Source organism: Trichomycterus rosablanca, chromosome 12, assembly GCF_030014385.1.
Source record: "Trichomycterus rosablanca isolate fTriRos1 chromosome 12, fTriRos1.hap1, whole genome shotgun sequence".
Taxonomy (NCBI): domain Eukaryota; kingdom Metazoa; phylum Chordata; class Actinopteri; order Siluriformes; family Trichomycteridae; genus Trichomycterus; species Trichomycterus rosablanca.
Window position 1 is genome coordinate 35089453 of NC_085999.1, and position 27753 is coordinate 35117205.

At 37.8% G+C, this 27753-nt stretch overlaps 2 protein-coding genes across 4 annotated transcripts in view; both read right to left on the reverse strand.

The window, feature by feature from the left end:
- The window catches only part of cerkl (ceramide kinase-like), a 79810-nt gene extending 71057 nt beyond the window's left edge, over nt 1-8753 (reverse strand). For all 3 annotated transcript variants that reach the window (XM_063006129.1, XM_063006128.1, XM_063006127.1), the window contains exon 1: nt 8331-8753. In XM_063006129.1, coding sequence (XP_062862199.1) covers nt 8331-8703 — 373 coding nt within the window. In that variant the 5' untranslated portion in view covers nt 8704-8753. The remainder of the gene's footprint in view (nt 1-8330) is intronic.
- Nucleotides 8754-17470: 8717 nt separating this feature from the next.
- Nucleotides 17471-22164, reverse strand: neurod1 (neuronal differentiation 1). The gene is made up of 2 exons (XM_063006247.1): nt 22116-22164; nt 17471-18514 (listed from the first exon to the last, which is right to left on the reverse strand). The coding sequence occupies exon 2, from the start codon at nt 18509-18511 to the stop codon at nt 17471-17473; it is 1041 nt and encodes a 346-aa protein (XP_062862317.1). The 5' UTR covers nt 18512-18514; nt 22116-22164.
- Nucleotides 22165-27753: the final 5589 nt, after the last annotated feature.

A 27753-nucleotide genomic window follows, 5' to 3' on the forward strand; every position in this document is an offset into this window, starting at 1 on the left:
TGCACAAGAGTGTAACACGATAGCACACCACTGTTACAAGGATGAATCGCGGCAGTGCAAATAATTGGCCGTGTCTGAGCGAGGGAGATCGGATGGGGTTTCTCCTGGCCTCCACTGCGATATACAATCTCTGTGTGGGTCGCATGGAGCATAGCATGTATCTTTGTATGTGGAAAGGCTCTTTGTGAGAACCCACAGGCAGGTAATAAAAAAATTGCAATTGAGTGCTTTGGAGAGGGCGCTTATATGATCTACAATTCCCCTCGTCCAGAACGAGAGTGGTATAAGTGGCAGTGGATATGCACTGAGGACACTGGTAATGACTAAACTGAGTAAAACGGGTAAAATGCTCTTCAGATGATCTCATATTCAGGAAAAACTGTCAGTTCATGATTGATTTAATTCTCTAATGATATTCCGCTTCAGGTACATCTGATAGCTGGGTTTGATCCTTGTCTTTAGTCACTGTCTGAGTAAGTTTACATGTACCCTCAGTGTCCAGTCAGGTTTCTTCCAGTTATCAGATATTCCACTTTCCTCCAACCTTTCCAAAACATACAGAAGGTAAACTGGATTGCTCTACACTGTTTCTCACATTAGTGCCACAAGTTACAACTTACTGGCTTGCAGCGGGCAGCACAGTGGCTCTGTGGGTAGCACTGTCGCCTCACAGCAAGATGGTCCTGGGTCCTTTCTGTGTGGAGTTTGCATGTTCTCCCCATGTCTGCGTGGGTTTCTTCCGGGAGCTCCGGTTTCCTCCCACAGTCCAAAGACATGCAAGTGAGGTGAATTGGAGACACTAAATTGTCCATGACTGTGCTTGATATTAAACTTTAACTGATGAATCCTGTGTAACCAGTAACTACCTGTCCTGTCATGAATGTAACCAAAGTGTGTAAAACATGACGTTAAATCCTAATCAATAAAATAAATAAATATTGGCTTGCTGCTGGTTTACTTTTGGCTAATTAGCTTAGACATATATGTTGAACATTTTAGCCCTGATCTAAACTCAGCATTCTGATTCCAAATTTGTGGAAACACATTCAGCAAAGACCATTTCCTGTTTCAGCATGACTGTACCCTTGTGCACAAGGCAAGGTCCATAAAGACCTGTTTTGATGAGTCTCAAGGGAGGAACTTCAGTTACCTGCTCAAAACTCTGACCTTATTACCTCACTGAACACCTATAGGATAAAGTGTAACGATTGCAAGTATCCTCAATATTTTTTGTTATTAAAACTATGTGGCCAAAAGTATTTGGACACCTGACCATGTGCTTGTTGGAAAAGTAAAGGTAACTTACATACACTATATGGCCAAACGTATGCGGACTCCCCTGTTACTTATTAAGCTGCAGTGTTTTAGCCACAGGCGGCATGAGGGCGCAGTGGGTAGCGATGTTACTTGGCATCGCTATACAGAAACAGTGTAGAGAGAATAGCTCACAGAAAGTGAGTAAGAAACAGATAAACAGAGGGCACAGAGGGCATGAACCCACTATGTGATCATTGTGAACTGTGGACTCTGGAGGCGTGAGTTACTACAGCTGATCAGAATTCTCATTCGTCCTGCGGTGCACTGAAAACACGCCAAGGCCAAAGCTAAACAAATTCAGGGTTAAAAAAGTCAGGGCCTGTGCTCTGTCCGCAGGCGCTCTCCCTCCACTACTGTCTGCTGAGACTAAATCAACCTCCTCTTTAAGGCCTTCTTGCAGGTTTTGGTACGATTTCGGCTGCCCAGTCATGCTTCACTGCTGGCTTGATTTACAGGAAGCCCTACGGCTCACACAAAACATGACTATTTCTCTTGCACTTCTTCTCTTGAGATGAGAGTGAAACAATGATACATTCAGCTTGCTGTAGTTCTGTGTTGGCAGAAGATTAGCTGATGCCTGGCAAAGACTTATTCAACAAATTAGCTACAACAATGCATCTTAAAGTGCCATAAATTATCATGGGTGATACAAAAAATCTACTTGTGCGCCTAAGAAAAAAGTGTGTTAAATATGTGCACATGTAGTGCCTTAAAAAAGTATTTAATTCTAACTCAAACTGACACGAAACCTTGTTTTTAAAAACTTAAAACATGGTTTGACTAGTTGTGTGCGTAGCTTTAGTCTCAACCACCGATTTCTACAATTTTCTGAATGTAACAGTTGTAGCCTGGTGGATAAGGTACTGGACTAGCAATCGAAAAGTCGCTGGTTCAAGCCCCACCACTGCCAGGTTGCCACTGTTGGGCCCTTGAGCAAGGCCCTTAACCCTCAATTGCTTAGACTGTATACTGTCACAGGATTGTAAGTCGCTTTGGATAAAAGCGTCCGCTAAATGCTGAAAATATAAATATATAATATAAACAGTTGGGGTTGCTTGCATACAAGGCCAAAAGGAGCCTAATTGTTGGCAGCCACTATAATTCTATAACACTATAAGAGTAACAGAGTGACACAATAGCTCTTCCTATAAGTTTGGATAAGCAGTTACAGTAGTTTATGTGATTACTTAATGAAACAAGCAAATTTCTCATAAATAGCCTATAATCATTAAACAAAGCATGAGCGCCACCATCTCATCCAATGTAAGGTTGCATTTAAGCAACACTTGGTTCACACTCACTTACTTCAGTCTGTTCAGGGATCGAGGGCCATGCTTGGCGATGTTCGGACCCTCCACCCCCAGGCAAGAAAAGAACGGTACGAGCATCAAATAAAAAAACAGAGCATCTGAGTGTCTCACTGTTGTTTTCTGGCAGTTTCATGGGAGCATTTGGTAAAGGCTATGGGGGGTTATTAGATGGAAGCTGTCTGTGTAATGAGAGTGCTGGCTTAATAACATTAGCCTGGATCACTGAATTAAAAGTACTGGCTGCCGAGCTTACGCAAGCCAATCTGCTATTTCTTTTCTTTCCTTTGTCTGATTTGTTTCCACAAAATCCACAACAACCGAAGGTACCACATATCTGGCAACATGCACAAGGATTAACTCAGCTTGAACTTGAAATTTTGTGGTGTTATGACCTGGAATTAAAATCTTTAAAATTCTTAATTTGGGGTTTGTGGATTTCACAAATCTACAAAACCCTACTTCCAGAAAAAATAGGACATTTTGTAAAATGCAGTAGAAAGAAGAATGTGATGTGTGATATATAAATATTACAAATATAAATATAAACACATTTACAATTTGATGAAAATGTATGGTGCATTATGAAGAGGAGAATTGAACAAAGGTGGCCATGCACTGTCACAGAATTTGCCATGTTAGTATTTAAAAAATATCAAAATTAATTTTATATAAAAAATGGGGATTTAATTATTCTGCCACCAGACGAAAAGCCCTGAATGTTTATAATAATTAAAAGTAATTAAGTAATTTACTATACAAATTACTTTTAATAAATAATTTAGGTTTTTTCACCATATACCATACATAATACTGCGAAAAGATTCATGGAATCTGGAGAAATCTCAGTCAGTGTAAGTGAAGGCCAGATCCCTCATACAGTGTTGAGTAAGAAACCGCCATGCCAATGTGATAAATATAGCTAAATTAATGTAATTTTACACATTTTGTTGCATCAAGAAATGCAATTTACAAAATGTCCAAACCTTTCCGGAATTGGGTTTATACATAATAATAAAGCTAATATCACAAGCAGTTTATAAACGATTTTAGCAAAGGCATTTTTATTACAAACAATGTTTTACAATATACTTTGTTAAACAGATTCTATGCCAAAAATGTCTAATTAGTACACAATTATTAGACTGGCATGAAATGTGACTGAACCCCTGAGTGAATGACACTAATCTAAACCCTGCAAAAAGAGTCATATGTTTGTGTGCTCGGTGCAGTCATGCAGATGGCCGCTTTGAGTATCATTTACTTGGACGTTTGCTAAATGTCCACAAGACTGACAGATGCTCTACTTTAGGTGGCCACAACAATCGGCCGGAATCTATTACCAACACATCTGTCACACATGACTTCTTGGCAGCTTGGACTTCCCGCTTTTTTTTTTGTCAACCAGTCTGTTCATCTGATCGTCCTGTATCACTAATCACAACATGCGCTAGAGTGAAATACTACATATCATTACCCAACAAACAAAAAGCATCAATAGGCAAAGGTAAAGGTAAAAATAACTGGGTGTGAGCACTTTCCTCCCACACCTGCAAACAACTAGCATATATAGCCCTGCCCTGGCGTCGAAATCAGGTCAAAATGGGGCATTGTTGAGTTCTTCGAATCATGTGCACTCAGCTTTTTTGAAACTCAACATTACAGCCTGCAAATTGTGCTTAGCTAGTTCAATGCGGGCTGCCACAATTATGCTAGGAACATGCCATGCAGTGCCAATGCTTCCAGCTACACAAGATCAAGTATAAACACTGTTGCCTTCCAAATGTGTCAGGACGCAATTCTTTATGCATGTCAGTACGTCTGTATTGATTATGAACACACTGAAATACAACATTGAGTATTAAGTTTCCGAAATTCTGGTTCTATTGCAGTTTCAAAAACCCGGGTCAACAAAAAGAGCATGTAACAAAAAAAATATTTATTATTTTTATTTTGGCTGATTTTGTGTGCCTGCAATGCATTTAAATGCTGTTGACCTAAAATAAAAACTTTTTTATTAAGACGTAAATAACTGCTGTACCAAAATGTTATTAATATTAAGCATTTAGCAGACACTTTGATCCTAAGCGACTTACAATTGTGACTGAGTACAATTCGAGCAATTGAGGGCTAAGGGTTTTGCTCAGGGCCCAACAGTGACAATGGTGGGGCTTAAACCAGTAACATTCTGAATAATTGTCCAGTATGTTAACCGCTGAGCTACCACTGCCCTGTGGTAATAATTATTATTATTTTGTTTTCATTTCATTTTATTTTTTTCTCAACCACTTTATTCTGGTCAGGGTCTGGGCAGGTCCGGTTTCACCAAAATCACTGGGGGCAAGGCAGGAATACCCTGGACACAGCCCCAACCCCCCACTACCCACACACACAGACACAGCTAATCATGTCTGTGTGGAAAACCCAGCCGGCCGATAGCACCACTGAGATGGTGGTGGGTTAGCGCAAAAGATCACTGCACCACCAGAGGGCCCTTATTATTATTATTATTATTATTATTAATATTATTGTTTAGTTGTTTCTGCCAAACCCAATGCTAAAAGGTGTGTAAAATCAATTATATAAAATAAGTGATGTTTCGAACTTTGTGTCAAACATTTGAGGAGGGCACTTTCCTGTTTCATCATGACTGTTCCACTGTGCAAAAGAAATGTCCATAAATACACGGTTTGACAAGTTTAAAGTGGAGGGACTCCAGTGGCCTGCAGAGAGCTCTTACCTCAACCGCATTAAACAATTTGTGGATGAATTGGAACATCAAACATCAATTACAAGCCATGCCCCTTGTCCAAAACAAGTGCCTGACCTTACAAATGCTTCTGAAACTAAATGGGCACAAATTTCAATAGACACACTCCAAAATCTGGTGGAACGCCAACTACACATGAATGCCAATTTTTTTAAATGTGGTGCTATCTGACGGAAACCTGTTCACCCTCTCGAGGTTAAAGACTGCAAGTCGAGACTGCAGTGCCAACAATGCTGCTTCTACTAGACGTGACGGGAACCTGGCATGTCCAGAACTTACAATGGGTTTTATCACAGACTGGACTGAACAATGAGGAACTCCATTTATTTTTTTGCTAGTTGCAACTTTCAGTTCAATTTAATTTTGTGTTTGTATGATTTGTGTAAATCCTTTTTATTTAAATTATTCTCCAGGCCACCCAAGAAACACGGAGGTTCCTGCTGAGTCCGGTTTCTTCCTGTAATTTTAGGGGAGTTTTACCTTGCCTCTGTCGCCCTCGGCTTGCTCAATAGGGGTTTTTGGTCTGTTGGTCCTGGATTCTGTAACGTTGCTTTGAGACAATGTCCATTGTAAAAAGCGCTATATAAATAAATTTGACTTGACTTAAAATAAGATGTCCGGCAAGCACATGCAGGTGTCCACATACTTCTGACAATTTAGTGCAGGTGACAGTTTTGGTGTGGAAAAACACCATTGTCCAGTACCGAGGTTGTGATGAATCCAGTGCCACCTGGAAACACTGAGCACAGTTCAGAAATATGTCTCCTTGGACACGGTTCCAATCCATTGCAGGCCATCACACGCTCACATATTCACACATAAGTTGCAATGTACAGCAGCCAGTCCACCATTTTCATGTTTTTGGGGGGTTTTGTTTGTTTGTTTATTAGGATTTTAACGTCATGTTTTACACTTTGGTTACATTCATGACAGAAACGGTAGTTACTTGATACACAAGATTCATCAGATCACAAGGTTATATCAAACAGTCATGGACAATTTTGTATCTCCAATTCACCTCACCTGCATGTCTTTGGACTGTGGGAGGAAACCGGAGCATCCGGAGTAAACCCACGCAGACACGGGGAGAACATGCAAACTCCACACAGAAAGGACCCGGACCGCCCCACCTGGGGATCGAACCCAGGACCTTCTTGATGTGAGGCAACAGTGCTACCCACTTAGCCACCGTGCCGCCCCTTTTGGGAGCGGAAACCCACACAAACACCAGAAAATGCCCCACAAGAGCCACACAAACATTTCTGAGTTGTGAATGAAAATAAATATTATAAGATTTAAATCTAAAAAGAACAAGTCAGTTGAAAAAATAGGTGGCCACTGGTTTAACCCTTATATTGTGTTTGGGTCAAATTTGACCCGATTTCAAGTTCAGGTATGTAAAAAGTACCGTTTGCTTTTTTGTATTGGAACAAGATTTCATGATATCCTCAGAAACAGCTATTTTAACACAACAAAATACATTTTCATCATTTTAGTCAATTCTGAATGTCTCTAATAAAAAAAGTGACATTTGTGGTGTTATGGGTCAAATATGACCCGGCATAGAATACTGGCTGTTGTGTCCATGCCATAAAAGGTGTGAGTTGCTCTGTATATCAAATATGGCTCAATTTGCCCCACCACACACACACACACACAATAATTTCTTCACGTCCTATAACCTCGGCCAAGAACTGCTGAAGAAGAAGCTGACCATGGTGGGAACGGTCAGGAAAAACAAACCTGAGCTTCCTCTTGCACTTCTTGGAACAAAGCACAGGGCACCTCTCTCCTCGAAGTTTGCATTCTTAGAGAGAACTACAATTGTGTCATACTGGATTATAACAAAAACAAAGGAGGAGTTGACAATCTGGACAAGGTCACTGGCACATACACATGCAAGCGAAAGACAAAAAGGTGGCCAGTGCCAGCCTTTTATAATATATTGGATGTTTCAGCATACAATGAATTTGTGGTGTGGACGGAAATAAATCCTGGATGGAACATCGGAAAAACCTTCAAGATGAGGCTTTTTCTGGAGGACACTGGTATACCCCCACATTGAAAGATGCCAGCGGCTGCCCCCAACCCAACTCTCTGTCAATTTGGTGAGAGAGCTTCAGGCTACACCCACACCAGCATCCTGCACAAGGAACCAGACAGGGGATTCCAGGGGGAACAAGAGAAAGAGGTGCCAGTCCTGCCCCTCGAACAAGGACAGAAAAACTAGCACCACTTGCCACGCATGTAAGAAACACATCTGCAAGGAGCACACTAACAATCACACACGCACACAAATTATTGTTTCTCAATGTTCAGTTTATGGTTCACACACAAACACAGTTTTTTTTTCAGTGTTCAATTTATAGTTTAATTTTCAATTTGCACTTGCTATTCTGAGTAAAATAAAGTTGGTTTTATGAAAAAGAAAGGACTTTTTGCCTTTATCCAATCTATACGGGTCAAAATTGACCTGTAGCAGCACAAATGTCACTATAGATAATAATGTAAGATAAAAAAAATTTTAAAAAGCAATTTTTGGTCAGTGTGCTCTGTAACTAGTCTATTAGACTCAGATAATATAATTTCCCCCTATTCTTTACTATAGGAAATTCACTATAGTGAATTTAAACATTTTTTTAATTGAAAACGAGTGGTATATTGTGAGATGAAAAGTTTATGGACCCAAAAAAATAAAAAATTGAAAAGTGTTTACATAAGTACAAACTAAATTAGGTATAAGGTGAGAAACAACATTAGATGATAACTATTTTTTTTTTTTTTTTTTTTAGTATTTTAGCCTGATTTAAATCGGGTCAAATTTGACCCGCTAACATTAAAGATGTGGGCAGCTTTCTAACACAATACAAGGGTTAACTCTGTAAATGAAATTAAGCAGTATCCATGGCAACCATGTAACCCTACACGCCACTCACCTGTAAGACTCTCTGGTTGGATGCGCGTCCACGTCAGGCGCGTCCCTGTGAGAATCACATCGTGGCTCTTCTTTCCAATCTGGAAGATTCCTCTGAGCATCGATTCAGTTCCGGAACTCGGTCTTTCCTCGCGTTCATATTTACCGTGAACTGAAGGTGTTTTACAGCGTTCCTGAGCTGAGTCTGAGCGCTTCTCTCCTTCTTCAGAGTGCTGCTGCTGCTGTTGTTGTTGTTGTTGCTTCCTTCTTTTCTTTTTCGTCCTGACACGGGTTTCAGTAGCTGGAGGAGTCACCGGCGGGGACTCGTTTAACTCCACTCGGCTCTCGGACCACGCGTGGGGAACATGTTTCGATTTGCGAGTGACTTCAAACATTTAGTCCACAGCATTAGACTTTCGTCGCACTTCTGTCCGATGTTGTGTTAATCACCACAGCAGGCGCGCTCCCGACTTGGCCTAAGCTCTCTACGGTGCGCGTTCTCGTAAAGTTTCCGAGTAGTCCTGGTTACGGGGACGCGCATCAATTCACTCCAGTTCACTCCACTCATAAGATCTCTTCCCATGTGTTTACTCCTGCAATTATTATTATTATTATTATTACAAGTGAAGCAACATTAAAAACACAAAGACTTTCTGACTTGTTTGCAATTCTTTAGCTAGAAGACTTCACTTCACTTCACTGCACAATCTTTATTGACAACATGACAGACTCCCTGGCGAAATATCTAGTATTTTATCATATTTTTAATATGATTGTAGAGGGGGCACATCTACTGTTGTAGTTCACTTTGTAACCACTACAGCCGACCTTTTACCCCATACACTTTTAATGTATAGGGTCTTTTTTATATAGGAGTACTGTAAAAATAACTTCATAACTGTAACTTCAACATGCCTTTGCATTTAGAGTCTTTTGAGCTTTGAATTTTCTAGATAGATTTGTGATATAAGATACAGGGTGTGTTCGAAAACCTAATGAGCTGCCTTGCTGTCTTACTGTCTACATAGGCAGCTGCCTCAGTAGAGAGGATTCTAATAAGTCAGTGACTTATAAGTCAGGTTATTCGAACGCGCTTCTTAGACAGCGATTCCATCGGGTTTCGCTTACACAGTTAGGATCTAAGCTAACACAGTTAGCATCTTGCCATTCAAACCAATGGGATGGGGTGGCACAGCGCGCTAGAATGTCAACTAACATCTCCCTTCGTGTACCGAAAACGGTTAAATTCGCTGAAAAGCCCGAACTTGCAAATAAAAACACTTGTGCAAGTTTATACAAGTTAAAAATCAATAATAATTTATTTACGTTTGAAAATAACTCCGTTCGTTTCCCCACACCGTCAGGCATGGTTTTTTTTTTTTTTTCTGTGAGAGAAGAGCTGCCGCACTGAATGCTGGGATTGCCTTGATCACTAAGGACGCTTCCGATGCTCACTCCTTCTTGAGTCAAAATAACATTGAAATGTTAAGATGCCTAACTAGTGAGGATATTAAGGCATCTAGGATTTCGAACAGCCTCCTTCTCGGGAGGGCGCTTAGGATGATGTAAAATGCTGTCTATGTAGAGAGCTCACTAGGTTTTTGAACACACCCACAGTAGTGAATTTATCATTCATTTCAAGTGATCATTTTGTTTAGAGTTGTGATGTGTCAAAAACACAGGCTGCAATGCAGGAATATAATGTGGACAGAAAAATAATCAATCTCAGAGCATCGGTCAGACATTCACTTACCCCTTTGTCCACCCCAAGGGGCAATTTAAAGCAGCCAATACACCTTCTGTATGTTTTTGAAAGGTGGGAGAAAACAGGATGCCAAGAGAAAACCTACGTGAACATGGAAAGAAACTCCTCAAAAACTTAACCCAGATCTCCAGAATACATGTTGATGTGTGGCACCCACTCTACCACTGCATTGCCACGTCACCACATCTTTTGTTTTAAGTATGAACTTTTTAACATTAGAAACAAGCAAACAATAATGGATGAATGGATGGATGAGACTCCTTCTTGCACACTTTATTGTGATGTGGATTTGATTTTGAATAGATAACCTCTTTCAGAGCACACACAAACTCTTAGTGGAGCTACAGTTTACGTTCAACACAACAGTGATGCCGGTGTGGCTCTGGAACGAGTTTCTGTATGTCCTTGATTGGCCCAGACAAAGCACAACTTAAACTACATTGAACATTTGTGGAGAGCTGAAGATGGCAGTTAACAGATTTTTGCCATCCAATCTAATGATATTTGAAGGGATCTGCCATTAAGAATGGGATAAACTGCACAAATCCAGGTGTGCAAAGCTTATTGAAATGTATCTAATACATGCAGACGTAATAGCTGCCAGATGGGCTTGTACAAAATGTTAAATAAAGAATCTGAATAGTTTTGTCAATAACAGATTTCTGTTGTTGATTTTTATTTAATGTTTTTACAAACTTATTTTGAATTATTAAGTGTAGCTTGTTGGTAAAATGGCAATGATAATCATTCAAAATTGAATCTACAACACAGTAAAGTGTGCAAACAGTCAATGAGTTTAAATACTTTCTGAATCCACTGTAAGTATATTCACAACAAACATTATATGCGTCAAGGTCTAGGCTGTACCTATACAATTTGGTCAAAAGAATGTGGACACCCCTCCTAGTAACCAACTTAAATGTTTTAGCCACACTTGTAGCTATTACATATATGAAACAAATTGTTTTAAGTGATTTGCTTTTATTTTAGTTGCAACAATTTAAGGAGAGCCCATAACAGTTGTAGTGACTGTGATGGCTATGCCCCTGCTCACAAGGTCGGCAAGGTCCATTTTGAACTCAAGTGGACACAGAACCTTGACCTCAATCCCATTGAAGACCTATCACTCTGTCAGTCTTGTAAAAAGCTATCTCAGAAGGGTTGAGGCTGCTGTACCCACAGATGGGCAGTAGGTCAACACCATCGAACTGGAATGCTAGCGAGTTAATAAGCTTACCTGCAGTCACTGTTAGATTCTCTGTGGCTTGTTTGTGGTTTAATCCTGGTTTTCTGTAAAGCTTAATGTGAGGACATTAATTGTTAAAATAACTCATTTGTCTGTATTATTAAATTGAAATATAATTGTTTATTAAAATAATGTCATTTTAAATATGAAATCTAAACACCATGACGCACTGGCGCGCGCGAGTAAAACAACTGAGAGAACCTGCAGTGTAAACATGAAACCTCACTAATGTTATTTACTGTCTCTCTAGAGAATAAAATCATCTTATATAAATACAATCTCATTATATCAAATTAAACCTATAAACACGTATTAGTCTACTGTATTCTACAATCTTCCTTAAAGTGCAATAAAATGGTTCATACGATTTTAAAAACACTAATAAAACTAAAACATCTTATTACAATCCATGTAAAATACTTGAACATAACATTTTAAGTTAAGTAAATTACGTTTTAAACAATACGTGCTTGAGAAAGATAACATCACAGAGGGCAGGTGTAGTCTAGTGGTTAGGGTACTGGACTAGTATTCGAAAGGTCGCTTGTTCAAGCCCCTCACTGCCAGGTTGCCACTGTTAGGACCTTGAGCAAGGCCCATAACCTTCAATTGCTTGGATAATATACTGTCACTGCACTGTAAGTCCCTTTGGATAAAAGTGTCTGCTAAAATGCAAAAAATGTGTAACTGCCAAGCATTAGCTGCTGGTCAGAGCTACTGTTGGTCTGTTGCTGCTTCAAACTTGACAGTACTGGTTTTATGATGGATCAGCTAGTAATTCATTCATTCAAGAAAATCACAGGAGTTAATAGAGAGCAAACACAGTTTAAACAAAATTAATTAACAGAAATCTCTTAAAAACATCATTTAAGGACTTTTAACCTAACCTGTACACATGTATAATAAAGGTGAGTATATGCTACATTTTTCCGACCCTCACTTTTTCTTTTTACTAAGCCAACTTCTTTTAATGCAACTTAAATGTTGTGACCGAGATCACACTGTAACCTAATAAATCCATGAGATTGAATCCATTTTGTCCCAAACCTCTATTTTTGCAGCTTTAATTATTGGGTGATTTGTTTGAGCTAAATGACAGTATGTGATTAATGAGCCCCTGCAGGGCTTCAATCAGAGATCGCATGTTTAATTGAATCAGGTTTAATTGCTGAGGGTTTATACTGCACTATCTTATTACATTCAATTCTCATCAAAGCGCTGAGAAAGCATTTTTCTTTTGGCTTTTTTTTATATAACATTTTCAGTAGATTAAAACCTCCCCCTGGTCTGCACGAATAACATCTGGGGCACACGAGCTCGGGTTTGCATAAACAATGGTGGCATGGGCATGATCGAGTGGCATATTAGCTATATATAGTAAAAAGAAAACATAGCTAATGTGTGATTACTTGCATAAACGTGGTAAATACAGCTGTAATAATCAGCATTCGCAGCTAACTAGAATTTACAGTAGAAAGTGCGCTTTCGGAAAAAAAAGAAAAAATGACCCTCTGATATTGCAATAATTAATTAACAATTTCATAGTAAATACTATAATTATGCTGGTATAGTATGCCTGCTTAGTATTGCTGGGCCACTAGAATGTAATTAATTCCATTAATAAATTGTATAAATTTAGAATGATTATACACCAAATTGACTCACAGAATAATACAGCAGATGAATGCATAATTTAATGAAGGATGATGATGTTTACATTGTGAAAAGAGCAACTAACATTGTTTACTTCTACAGGTCAGATTCACTTGTGTTTCTAAAAAAGACACTAGTGCATACTATCATGACTTAGAGCCTTACAAGCTTTTTAACAAATGTATCACTGTTAAAAACCGTTCAGTACCCGTTAGAATGTAAAAGGGGAAAGAATATGCTTAAATTAGTTATTATCACTATAATTATTTATTTTTGTTTATAAACAATCTGTTTACTAAATCTTAAGTGATAATAATATAATAATAACAAAAATAAAATCTAATAATAATAATAACAACAATAATTATTATTATTGCTATTATTGTTAATATTATTATAAGATTAAAAATAATAATACACAAATGATCTATTATTGTATAGTCTTATATGTATGATCTGGACCCATTTTATAAGACGTTAGTATTTTATAACTTTTTTAATAAATGATTATTTTTGCAAACTTTATAGCAGTTAAAGAAAATGTGTAGAAACAGGTAAAATTATAATTTAAAAACGAAACTCTAATAAGAGAACTATTAAGGTGCCAATTACAAAAATAACTTCTGAATTCATATACAATCACTGTATGGGTTATGAACGAATAATGTGTTTAATATTATTAAGAATTACTGCATTTTCTTATGGATCATTTTTCGCTTCGTTTTTTTCTGTTTAACTATTTAATTTTAATCAAAGTAACTTTTAGAAATGTTTAGAAATGTATCCGATACGGAGGTTGTTTAACCCTCATTATTTTGAATAGATAATAACTTTGGAACAGTAAAAAGTATACAGTTTATTTACTATTAATCTGACAGAAAGGTTATACGCTAATGAAACCTGTCGATAGCAAATGCGATAAATCTCAACATAAACCATAATGGTAAAGACTTCTCACTTGGAATTCTGTATTAATAATGTCCTGTCCATTTACAATAATTTACATTTATCGTCTAATACTTTACTTGTCTTTTAAAGAAACATGCACTTAATGGCAGAGACAGATTTTATTCTACAACTTTTATTTGTCTTGGACATTTTTAATTTGAGTTTCTTTATACGTTTTTGCAAGTAAATATGTTAATACATACAACTTTATTCATCTTATATATATATATATATATATATATATATATATATATATATATATATATAAGATTGTTTCCTTCCTCCTAATTCCTTGTTAGTGCTTATGTTGAGTACAGCTGGTGACTTCTCTGTGCCATTATACAAAGCGACAATAAGTTGAGTTTCAATAACTTGCAGTACCTCACATGTATGTTTGACTTTATTGACTTGCATGTTTTGTTCCTTTTGGATTGCATACACACTATGTTTTACTTGTGGCAAGAAAAAATCTGAATAAATATCATGTCGATTCATTAAATCGGACAGACTGACATATAAATAATTCCGACAAGGTGTAGTAGGGTTCAGTGTTTATTTTCGTTTGGGAAAGATCAGCCCCTGTTTTTACAGAGTGCACATTTCAGGTGATAGTCAAGCTTTATATATATACACAACATCAACACTTTTCTAACACCAAAACCTTCTCTAACAGTTTAATATAGTCCATGATTTTAAATAGTCTGTAATTATTGGGCTGTTTAGAAAATCAAACTGATTCTTGGAAGGATCCAGATAATGGATTTGTGCAATTTTGCATGATTTTACAGTAAATGATTGATTGCTAAGGCAACGTAACGAAGTCTATAAGCACTTGCCTGCTGGTTTCATTCCTCCTTTTATTACTCGATTGGCTGTTATTTTGTAGAAAGAAATTAAACTCTAACTTCTTATACAAAACAGGAACGTAATGTTGCATGACGCACAAATCCAATTTTAGTAAAAAAAAAAAAGTACAATTCTCTTACAAAAATCACAACAAAATAATTCCATATGGGATATAATAATAGTAGTCATAGTAATAGTAAGTACTAAAATGTAGGTTGAAAAATATAGCAATCTCTTTATTCCTTTCTATAATTGGCCCAGTATATTTGATTAAAAATTGCATAGCTTTTCCAAATTATTGCTTGTGATTTCTTGTGTAGCATGTACAATTAACACATTCTGGATTACGGTCACGCCTCTGTTTCCACCTGTGACCTCAGATGCACAGTCTTTATATAGAAGTATAATACAATAAGGTGAAGGAGAGAATGTGCATCCTCTTTTTTCCAATAAAGGCAGTTAAACCAACAATAAATACATACCATATGATTAAGCATAGTGTGTGTGTGTGTGTGTGTGTGTGTGTGTGTGTGTGTGTGTGCGTAGCAAATAAACCCTTGCACTGATTTCAAACCTGCAGTAATGATATTATTATAAATGAACATTGACATAATCCAGCTATAGCATGGGGCAACCTGACTAGATTAGTATTTTGATTTTTTCTATACCATTTACACCAATATTGTGTTTTTGAATGTTCTGACCTGTCTTTCACAGATTAACAAAATGTACTACACTGACCACAGCTAGAAAACTTCCATTCTGTTTAATGTTTAACTAAGGTGCAACATAATTGCAAGTGTAAAAATCCACTTCATTTAAATTGTTAAGATCTGAATATTTCTACCCACTGACTAGGTCCTTCTTATCACAAGACACTCACCAAGTCTAAAGATTAAGACTAGCACTTGCTTTCTCTGAGACACGTGAAGCCAGGCTTATGCTATGGTTTCAGAGGACTCAGCAGCATGAGTTGTGGGTTTCTGCTGCACCTGACCTCCATTCACTGTCTGTGGGAGGTTTTGCTTGTTTTCCCTGTGTCCCTATGCCTTTTCTCCAGGTACACTTCCTGGTATCCTTCCAGGTATCCTTCCACCTCCCAAAACACAAAGCATTGGATGGATTGGCTGGATTAAATTATTTCTAAGTTTAAGTGTGGGTGTAAATGGATATTATTGCTGTAAATAATGTAAAAAATATGGAAAACTTGGGTTAAAATAATTAGAGGCTAAATGTATAATAAGACCAATAAAGCTGAATCTGGAAAAAACATATTGCCAGTAGTTCTTGTTGACATTCCCTTTGCTGCATCCAAGAGCTTACCCCATAATGTTCACTGATAACAAAGGACAACAGTGAACAGCAAGCAATATAGTTATGAAGGACAAGCATAATCTGCTGTAAACAAAAAACAGTTCTCATTCTGTAGGTGTGACTGTAGGTGTTAATTCAGTTTAGGGAAATGTATTTGCTATATAGTAGGGCTGGGCAGTATGACCACATGATTGTTGATATTATAAGTATCAGTGCTTTAAGCTCTATTGTTAAAAAAGTGTAAGCAGAATCTGTACATTTTTATGTTGTAAATGATAAATATTTATGGCATTTTTACATATATGGCTCAGTTGATTTATTCACCTTCAATTCCTTGTTTGTCCTTATAGGGGTTATTGTGGGTCTAGTGCAGCCAGGGTTGCACCAGTCTATCTTAGGGCATCCTACTCCCCCATCCTTATATCCACTTACACAGCCAAATTAAACATACACATTCACATCCTTCTCACACGGAAAGTAAGGATCAAACCCAGGTCCCAAAATCCTTGCTGCTGTGAGACACCCCTACTATTTGCTATGTCACCTAATATGGTTCCACTTGTCTTTGATGTTCTGGCACCAAGGACCCTGATACAAGATTGAGGCCCCCAACATACTTCTTTCTATAAGGTGATGCCATCAAACCATTTTGGGTCCATACAGTCAGTTTATAGTTTTTTTTAGATGGAAATTATTAATGAACAAGTGTGGTGTGGGTGCTGCAGAGAACCAGTGTCCTAGATATCAGGGTTCAATCCACTAAGCCCTTCATGTTTAAAATTACTTTGAGAACTCTGGAGTTAACCCACGCCTTAAAAGCATGCCAGTGGAGGCCCTTAGGTATTACTTAATGAGTGGATAGTTGAGTGAGTGATGCCCTGCAATGAAATGGTGCCATGTCTCGGGTTTGGTTTTGACTTTTGCCCAGATTTTCCTGAATGGGTTTGGATATGCCACACATGATCATCATGCTGTGAATAAGATGATTTATATAAAACAAGATTCATTTATTTTTGTTAGCCCCTTCTTTAAAAGGTTCATTTTTCAATTCATGTATATAAAGGACCTTTTGTGGCACTTATGTTTATAAGGATTGTTCTTCTGGGTCATTTGAATTCCCACTTTGGGCCTCTGGAACCCATACCTTGGGCCTTGGAGCATCCCACTTTACAATGTGCCTTATTGGCACTTTTTCAGCCAGTTAAAATTTTGTGATATATACTGTACTGTAAAAAAAAAAAAGGTCATATTGCCCAGTCCTACTTTGTGTGTGCTCTCTTTTTTTTTGCATTTTTCATAAACAGTATAACCGCGTTGACACGCAGTACAAGAATCGATTCGAATCGAATCGAGCAGTTTTCTGCAAAAGCGTCCAGCAGACGTTTACGAATCACGAATCGTGAAATATGGCATTCAGTTGCGCGTTCATGTGCACGACTCGTTCGTGATGGGAGTGACCCTCATAGGGCACGACGTTCTCCATGGGTAAATCGTACAGGGACGCGTGGTGATGGTGGTGATGGTGGTGTCCCTGCGGCGCGTGGTGGTAATGTTGCCCTGCGCCAAACGCAAACTCCGACGGCTCGTGCTTGAAGGAAAAGTTTCCATTGACGCTCAGAGGCGGACTCAGGGGTCCATCGAAGGAAGCAGCGGGACTGTCCGCACAGTCGAAAAACTGCTCCGGGGGCAAACCTGTGGGCGGCTGCGGGGGAGGGGGTGGTGGCGGCGGTAAGAGAAGCGCGCCTCCATATGCGTGTGCGGTCTTGGCTTGAAACGTGTGCGCGCCATCCGCAGCTCCATAAGGCGGGCTCGGTAGCCCGGCAGTCTGGTAGCAATAAGGATGCATGGCATATGAAGCATCACCCGCACCGTGTGCATGGCTCTGCTGCTCGGGCAGGAAAGTCCGCGGGTTGAGCTGCAAGCACCCCGCAACCAGGTTGGTGGTCGGCTGAGAAAGACCTTTACACAAAGCCTGTACGAAAGACACCAGATCCGGACTCTCACCTGAGCGCAAGATCTCTGACAGAGCCCAGATGTAATTTTTAGCAAGGCGCAGGGTCTCGATCTTGGACAGCTTCTGCGTTTTGGAGTAGCACGGAACCACTTTGCGCAAACTCTCCAGCGCGTCGTTCAGCCCGTGCATGCGGCTGCGCTCGCGCGCGTTGGCTTTCATGCGCCGCACCTTGAACCTCTGCATGCGCGCCTTGGTCATCTTCTTCTTTTTCGGACCACGTCGCTTAGGCTTGCTCCCTTCGCCTTCCTCCTCTTCCTCCTCCTCTTCTTCCTCCTCTTCCTCCTCTAACTCGTGCTCGTCCTCGTCGTTTTCCGAGTCCTTCTGCTTCTTATCCGCGCGCTGAGAGCCGTCAGTCCAGCTCGCGCTGTTGGTTTGGGACTCGAGCATATCCGTTTCGTCTGTGCAGGACTTCGTCATGATCTGCATCAAATAAAAAGATATTATATGAATAAGGTGAATGTTCTAATGGCAGATTCAGATTTTTTTTTATATGCAGGTGTAATATGCAATTATAGTTACATGCATGTTGTTAGTTATACTGTACATCAGTATATGCAAAATAATAATATAATATTAATAAGTTTAATTTACAAACCCAAGGACGCTTTACAATATGTAAATAGCAAAATATATAATATTACTTTTTTTTTGGTAACAATTTGTTTGGTATTTAAGTTTAGTAACAATTAACAAAAATATTTTGGTAACAATTTGCTCAAAAATGTTGTGGTACTTTGTAATTGTAGTAATACTCGTATTTTCAATAGACGTTTTCTATATGTTTTCACACTTGCTTATTTCTTAAGCAGCAGAAATCCAATAAAGATTTGAACTTTAATTTAATTTAATTCAGTAGCAAACATAAATGTGTGTATTTTGTAGTTTTTTTAAGCAAATACTTAACCCAAACCCATATCAACTAAATTTAACTTCAAAACTTTGCAGTTTATTTGCGTTTGCTTGACTTGTGTGTACGCCTGTTTACTAACAACACAAAAAAAATTTATAAAGATTCTAATATAAAGGATTTTGGCTGTTAAGCACTTTTAAACATATGCATTTCATTGGTTTGTTTCTTGCTTACTGATGCATAACGCAAAAAATGACAAAACTTACGAAACTTTCAATCACAAAAGTCTTTTTATGCATGACAATTGCATGAAGTTTACTATATTACCTCTGGAAACATGCACGTAAACAACACTTGAAGAGTTAAAAGTGATTTTAATGCTTATTAAACATGTAGTCTAAAATATTTCTATGCAGAAGGTTACCAGTGCACGCACCTGCCTAACTGAACTGAAGTCTCCCAGCAGACTTTAATTGAAAGTGTATATTGACAGTGTATATTCAGAAGTACTGTTAAGCACTTGCATGTTGTGATGCATGTTTTGCATTAGATACAAAGCGGTTGGTCTCCATCAACTACAGTAACGCGCAAACGCTCATTACGTCATAATGTCCTGCAGGGCGCGTGCACTGGTGTAGTGGTGTAGAGGACCTTTCTGATGCACTCATGAGCATGCTTTTCAGGAGCAGATTTGTAAAACTGTGGCTTTTTATTGCAATCAATGCACTGTCTTTGTTAAGATTTTAACAAAACGTGCATGCATTTTATATAGACCACAATGTTTAAAGTGTACATTAACACCACAAACAACTAAAACAGCAATGAACCTAATAATAATAATAATAATAATAATAATAATAATAATATGACTGTTAATCCCCACGCCATTAATCTTTCTACAGTCTTTATGCAGAAGTCTCAAAATTTGATACGTTTCTGCTTCACACTGAGATCAGTTTATGCATAAAGCTTAATATTGTTCTCTACCTGAAACCGAATACAGCATGCAGCTGGCAAAAATAAACGCCTTTACATTTAATGCATAAATAAACTTTTTCCCTAGCAGCTCGCCCTTCACATGCTTGTTTATTACACCAAAATACTATTTGCAAAACGAAATCATCTTTTTGTCATACATTCATGTAGAAGCAGGTGGACCGAGCAGGTGTAAATTTGGAGGACGGTGTTTGAATTAAATTTACAGGAATATATTACTTTAGCAGAAAAAAGAAAAAAGGAAAACATACACTAGTATTGTATACACATTTAAAAGTTATTTTAAAACACTTCTCTTCAGCGCAGGAACAATCATGTTGAAATCAGAAACTAATATTAACTCATTTTTTTTTTTTTACTTTTTGCTTATATGAAACCCAATTAGCTAAAGTTGAAGAAACTTGGTTAAAGACCACAAATCCAAAAACATTAGTCGATTTGCCACCAAAGTTCAGTACAATCTCACTCCATTAAGCAAGTCAACGTGTTGCAAAAGAAGGGTAAAATAAGAAATGCCTTTTCAATTTCTATTTCTTTTTTATTCTTTTTTGTCTTCTAAAGGTAAAAGCAAAAAAATATAACTCACAAATTTATTGTAATATATTTTCATGTACCATAAATGACATCCCAAATCCCCAGTTGCATAAAACATGATTTAATCAGAAATGTCTGTACTGTACAATAAAAGTTTAGTATTTTTCTAAGAGTGTTAAAAATTACTATCCAATAATAATACATAAAAAACAATGCGATAATATCAAACTGCAATAAATGTTTAATTCGCAAATATTGTCTGGAACAAATTGCTCTTCTTTCTTAAAAGTTGGGGAAAAAAAGATCATTTCTATTAAGTAATTTTATTCATACTCGGTTATTCAGATACTGAGTTAAATTGAAGTTTTTCTGTTGATCTGTGCATCATAAGTGGCAGTAATTCTAATAGGTGAGTTAGAATTAAGTGTCCTGACTTTTAGGGCAACACCAATCACTGCTCTGCTTGCTCAAATTTCTGGTCAAACTCGTTTCACCTGATATCAGCTACAGAAACAGAGACTCAGCAATACATATGCTTAAATCTGTGCAGTTATAACAATAAGAAAACAACCTGAATAAACGACGAATCACATCAATTGGACCAAACTCAATGCACAGCATGTCAGTGAAACCACCTACTACTATTAAATCTAAAGATAAATAGTGTGTCTTTTTTAACTGCGAAATTTCAGATTAAATATTTTTCTTAAAATCAATTTTTAAGTAAAATAAGGATTTATTTTAAGTTGTGTCACTGGGTCTGTATTATACAAAAACAGCATAAAAAATAATGTGGCAAAAGACAATAAAGTAATAAATATCACAATTTTATTATTATAAATTGTGAAATTACTCAGCCCATTTAAATGCTTTTCAAGATAACACAGGCAAGTGAGACTGTTCCTCATTAATTAAAGCATATAAATCTGCGTAATACTGACAATCAGAATAGAAATAACAAGAGTAACGCTAATCTGCCCCCAAACTATAACACATGCACTACCTGCTGAACAAATCACTGTAACCATGTTAAACATTAAAATGTAGAATTGTGTAAATAATGATACTATAAAAACGCATAAACATGATTACGAATTTTGAACGATTAAGCAAATAAGCTAAATTAATAGTTCAAAAAGAAAAATAGATTTGCTCTATTAAAAACGCGGTTGTTTTGTAGTGCACAAATAATGGTGTTTTAAACTTGCTTTAATTTAACTGAGTAGGTTATTTAGATAGATAGATAGATAGATAGATAGATAGATAGATAGATAGATAGATAGATAGATAGATAGATAGATAGATAGACAGACAGACAGACAGACAGACAGACAGACAGACAGACAGACATATAGAGTTAATCCAACATCTTTTAACTTTTAAACTTTTAAACGCACAAAAATGAAAGATGCGCACCGACAATAAAATAATCAATAATAAAAAAATAAAAATAAGAGTAGTGTAATACTGATGTAGTAAATATTGATTAAACCTATTATCTCGACCTGCCCTGAAAAAATTGTACACAACATATAAAAAAAAAAAAATGAAGAAAAAAGGCTTAATTGGGATTGAATCAAGCGCACATTTGATTGGAGACTGAGTAGGTGTAAATAAATAAAGTGGAAGTGCTGGATGTACCTGAGTGTTACTGAAGTTTGGAGATGAATGTCCGGTTATGATCGCTTCATGCCCTCTGCAGTGTATCAGATCCTGATGAGGATGATGAGGATGAGAAAGTGGCATCGCGCAGTCAGGATGCTGCGCTTTATATAGCAGCACTGATGCTGCTGCTGTGAGGTGTGCGCATGTGCGCGCTTGTGTGTGTGTGTGTGTGTGTGTGTGTGTGTGTAATACCCCTCTTGTACAGAAATGACTGGCTGACTGAGCATACACGCCCCGCCCCTTTTTAACCCCCGGCACACGCCATATGGCGGCTACGTCAGGATCAGCGTCTTCCGCTCGCTCCTAGCACCGCGACCCAAAGAGAAAAAAGTGACCATCTGTCACCATGATATAGACTCCATAGCTCTCATCTTCTGTCCTCTGTTCTACCTATCATCTCATCTCACTTTCATGTGTTTCTTCTTTCTTCTCTCTCTTACTGTCTAGTCTTCTCACAGCCACTTCTTTTCTCCACTTCTTTTCTCCACTTCTTTCCTCTCTTCTCCTCTCCTCTCTTCTCATATCCACTCCATCTCTATTCTATTCTATTCTATTCTATTCTATTCTATTCTATTCTATTCTCTTCTCTTATCTTCTCTTCTCTCCTCTCATGTTCTCTTCTCTCCTCTCCTCTCATCTTCTCTTTTTCCTCTTCTCGTCTCTTCTCTTCTCTCCTCTTCTCGTCTCTTCTCTTCTCTTCTCTCCTCTTCTCTCCTCTTCTCGTCTCTTCTCTTCTCTTCTCTCCTCTTCTCTTCTCGTCTCTTCTCTTCTCTCCTCTCATCTCATCTCATCTCATCTCATCTTCTCTTCTCTTATCTTCTTTCTCCCACCTCACAGTAAGAAGTTTGTGGGTTTGGTCCCCAGGTGGGGCGATCATTGTCCTTTCTGTGTGGAGTTTGCATGTTCTCCCCGTGTCTAGGTGGGCTTCTTCTGGGAGCTCCGGTTTCCACCCACAGTCCAAAGACATCCACCAGGTTAATTACAGATACAAAACTGTCCATGACTGTGTTTGATTTTAAACTTGTGAACTGATGAATCTCGTGTAATGAGTAACTACCGTTTCTGAATGTAACCAATGTGTGTAAAACATGACGTTAAAATCCTAATAAATAAATAAATCTTCTTTCTCCCCCCATCCTCCCTCCTCTTCTTTCCTCTTCTCTCATTCTCATATCCACTCCTTCTTTCTTCTCCCCACCTCTCATCTTCTTTCCTTTCCTCTCCTTTCTGCTTCTCTTCTCTGCTGTCTTCTCCTTCACTCTCCTTTCCTTTACTGGGTGGCTCAGCACTAAATTACACTAGCCCACTACCACTGGTATCCAAGGTTTAAATCCCAAGCAGTGCTATCGGCCAGTCAGGCATCTACATACATGATTGGCTGTCTGTGGTGGGTATGAATGTGGGGTGGGATGTTAGAGGCCTCATAATGAATTGGCATCCTGTGTAGGGTGTATTACTGCATTGCGCCCAGTGATTCCTAGTCAAAACATGTCTTTATGGACCTTACCTTAACTGTGAGCTGAAGCTGAGGTTTGTCTGTGAGCTGAAGCTAAGGTGTAACTGTGAGCTGAAGCTGAGGTTTGTCTTTAAGCTAAAGCTAAGGTGTAACTGTGAGCTGAAGCTGAGGTTTGTCTTTAAGCTAAAGCTAAGGTGTAACTGTGAGCTGAAGCTGAGGTTTGTCTGTGAGCTGAAGCTGAGGTTTGTCTTTAAGCTAAAGCTAAGGTGTAACTGTGAGCTGAAGCTGAGGTTTGTCTGTGAGCTGAAGCTGAGGTTTGTCTTTAAGCTAAAGCTAAGGTGTAACTGTGAGCTAAAGCTGAGGTTTGTCTGTGAGCTGAAGCTGAGGTTTGTCTGTGAGCTGAAGCTAAGGTGTAACTGTGACTTGAAGCTGAGGTATAACTGTGAGCTGAAGCTGAGGTTTGTCTGTGAGCTGAAGCTGAGGTGTAACTGTTAGCTGAAGCTAAGGTTTGTCTCTGAGCTAAACATGTCTTGATTAGGAATCACTGGGCACAATGCAGTAATACACCCTGCACATGATACCAATTTATTATGCTAAATATTTTTTCATAAATATAATTTATTTAAGTGAAGATGAAGCAACTTTTTATTTATTTATTATCTTTTACTCTATTAAAGGTGCATTGGCTGGAAATTTGGCTCTGATAATTACAGGGTGAACTGCAGCAGCAGATCATGTTTTCTCTTCACTCGTAATATTAAAATGCAAGAAAGTTTCAGTAAAAAATGGTGTGAAAGACTTTGGGTTTATGGCTATAAAATAACAAGCAAAAGGAATGTAAACAAGCTAATTTTTTTAGATAATGAATTTTTAATCCTGTGATTTAATTATCTTAATCGTAAGGACTAGTATTAAAAAATCTGATATTCGATTGCATTTCATTATTAGAGTATAACAGTCCCCAGAAAATCCTGAGCTTTCTACTAACTTCTACTAACTAAAAGAAGCTGACAGAAATAGAAAATAAAATACATTATTTAGCATCTGAGCTATTCAACTAATAAATAATCTGTGTGTAACAAACGTTATGCCAAAGAAATTCAAGTCTGGTGACTGGAAAGGTGAGTGTGCTTGTATGACTTAGCTTAATCCTCTTTAAAAACTGATAAAACGTCAAAAGAAAAAAAACGGCAAAACAGTACAACAGCCATCCCAAAGCTGCAACTGGAAAAAAGTGTAAATACTTTTTCAATACTTGAATACTTTTATAAGTACAAAGTTAAAAGACATTATGTGTGTAAATGTGATCGAAAAATAAAAGTGGTTGAATACTTCTTTTTATTTTGTTTTTGCGGGCATCAAATTATATATTTGTTTCTATGTACAATCTACCATGAAGTTGATCAGTGAAACATTGAAAATCATACTTTTGTCAGTTAAATGGTTCAAAAGACTTAATAAATCAATTAAATATTTTAATTGCATCCTACAAAATGCTTAAACTCTTCAGGGAATAAGTTTAGATTTAATTATATTACAGTTTTTCTCAATCGCTAAAACACTAAATCCCATTCTTGGAACACAACTGTCAACTGCCAAAACTCATCTTTTGAATGACTCACTCATTTCACAAAACCTTAAACCATTTTCTCCTAGTTTGACACAGTTTCACATCTGATTCAACCTTTTTGCAAAACTCTAAACACATTCTCACTGACTAACACACATTTCTCATGGTAGTGCACTTTGATGCAAAATGGCACACACATGCCACAAAAGTTAAACACAACAAACGCACTATTGTCATCGTTAATACACTACAGGTAAAAACTGTGCACACATGTGTCATATCAGTAAAAAGGGTTAAAATGATTAGGTAAACAGAATAAAAGTTATTTCAGATGCATGTGGCATTTCTGAGCTGTATTGTGACTTTAGCAATGTAGGGCAACAATAGAAGAAGAAGAGAAGGGCATGTCAGAGGTGGTGGACGAGGAGGAAGATGAGGATGACCAAGAACAAGAGCAGTCAGATCAAATACTGTATTCTGTGTAAAGCAGCACATTTATACAACAACATGAGGTCTGTCATGATGTGTCACATTTAAACTAAAAACCCGGAGAGGCCCCATGAATGTTTACATTTGAACAAAGCTGGATTTATTCTCACAAAGAGGTGGAGAAGAGGTCTCAACTGATAAACATATCAGTTTCATATATCATACATATCAAACATAACTGATCAACCTGCAATTATAGAAATGCCTGATCATTGTGGTGGCAATGTGAACATGTAGCCTAGCAGTTAAGGTACTGGACTAGTAAAACCCACTGCAACGTTGCCACTGTTGGACCTTTGAGCATGACCCGTAACCCTCAGTTGCTTAGACTGTATACTGTAAGTTGTCTGGATAAAAGTCTCTGCATATTGCTGAAAATGTAAAATGTATGTGTGGCCATCAACAGCAGTGGGGTACTACTAACATTTCTGGATGGTCTACAAGATGCTTTGATTGGACTTCAGTGGGGGATCCTGAGCTGAGAGAGCACCACCCTGTGTATGTTGTCGTTTGACCAATGTGAGCTTTCACCTTCGTCTAAACGTTAGTGGTTTATCAATAACCTCTGTTTCATAAATCTAAGCCTTCAACCATACTCTCTCTTGCTAAAATCATTTGATGAATTCTACTCGGCGTACCCAGAAAAATCTGCTCCAGTCAATGGATGCAGTATGTGATGACATTAGAGTGGATTCTTCTCAAACCTGGATTCTGCATGGATTTTTTTTTGCATTGTCTAGTTAGGGAGAATACTGCCTGTGATGTAGATGAAGTCCAGTGGCCTGACCCAGCCCAGAGACATGATCCTGAGGCAGAAAAAATGATTGACTTTGCAAACTGTAAATACAATAAATAAATATATTGCAGTTCATATACTGTATTTCTTTGTTTGTTACCTAGTATTTAAATATGTAAACAAAAACATTTCAGAATGCCTGAATAAAGATTTTTTGGTTTTGCTATGATAAAAGCTCAGTGTTTTGTATTGTTTTATGTAGTGTGTAATAACTGCTGTGTAGTGTTCATGCATTGGCTGGATTTGTGTGTATTTTGACGACAGTGTTTGGTTTTGAGCAAAGATAAAACAGTTTTGAGTTGATAGTTTGATTTTGCAAGACAAATCAGAGGTTTTGTGAAAGCAGCTTACATTTTGGGTTTTGTGTTTAGTGTTTTGAGAAAAGGAGAGGACATTTCAGGAAATGTGTTTTAGCAACTCAGAAAAACTGTAAAATGATGCTGTGAGCTCAATTTATCTGGGGTGCGCTTCCCGATAACGATTGATCTTAGAGATTTAAGAACAACTTTAAGAACGATGTAACTTTAAGAACGCCAACTCTGCGAGAGTTTCCCAAAAGCCCTCTTAAGTCTCCGAAATTACGACCGAGGTTTTAGTTCTTTGTTGACCCCGGCTTTGAAAAGGCACTGCCACTGATTTTCTTCTGATTTATAAAGTAACTTCACTACTTCGTTACCTCTAGTGACCCTACTGCCTATCACAGGATCTTAGTCCACGTAAAGCTTAAAAAGAAATTGCATGTTTTATATTAGATCCCAATGAAAGGACAGTTACAAATCATCTGTCTCCTGCATTCAGCCTTTTTAACTTACCCTTTTAACATTCAGCATTGATCTTTATTATTTTAATTTTGCAATAAAGGTCAGTTTTTGATACAAATAAGCAAGTCTAAGACATTATAAAACTTTAATCATGTTTTATCAGAATTGTCCTGATGTGTAACGCAAACACATCCCAGCTGTAGTTTATAGACAAATTACCTGAACTTATATTGGTTCTCATGGTTGTTTTATTTCTTTGTTGCCTCCCATGAAACACCATTTGTCTAGTCATTTTGTTTTGTGAGATAATGAACAATGACCTCAGATGAGACTAGAGGTGCATGTAATTCTGTAGATGCATTTACATTACATACATACAATTACATACAGTCTAAGCAATTGAGGGTTAAGGGCCGTGCTCAAGGGCCCAACAGTGGCAACCTGGCAGTGGTAAGGCTTGAACCGGCAACCTTCTGATAACTGGACCAGTACCTTAACCACTAGGCAATAGCTGCCCCTATTTATTTTATTATTATTATTAT

Excerpts from the sequence above, each read along its gene's own strand:
- neurod1 (XM_063006247.1), bottom strand. The coding sequence starts at position 18,511 with ATGACGAAGTCCTGCACAGACGAAACGGATATGCTCGAGTCCCAAACC.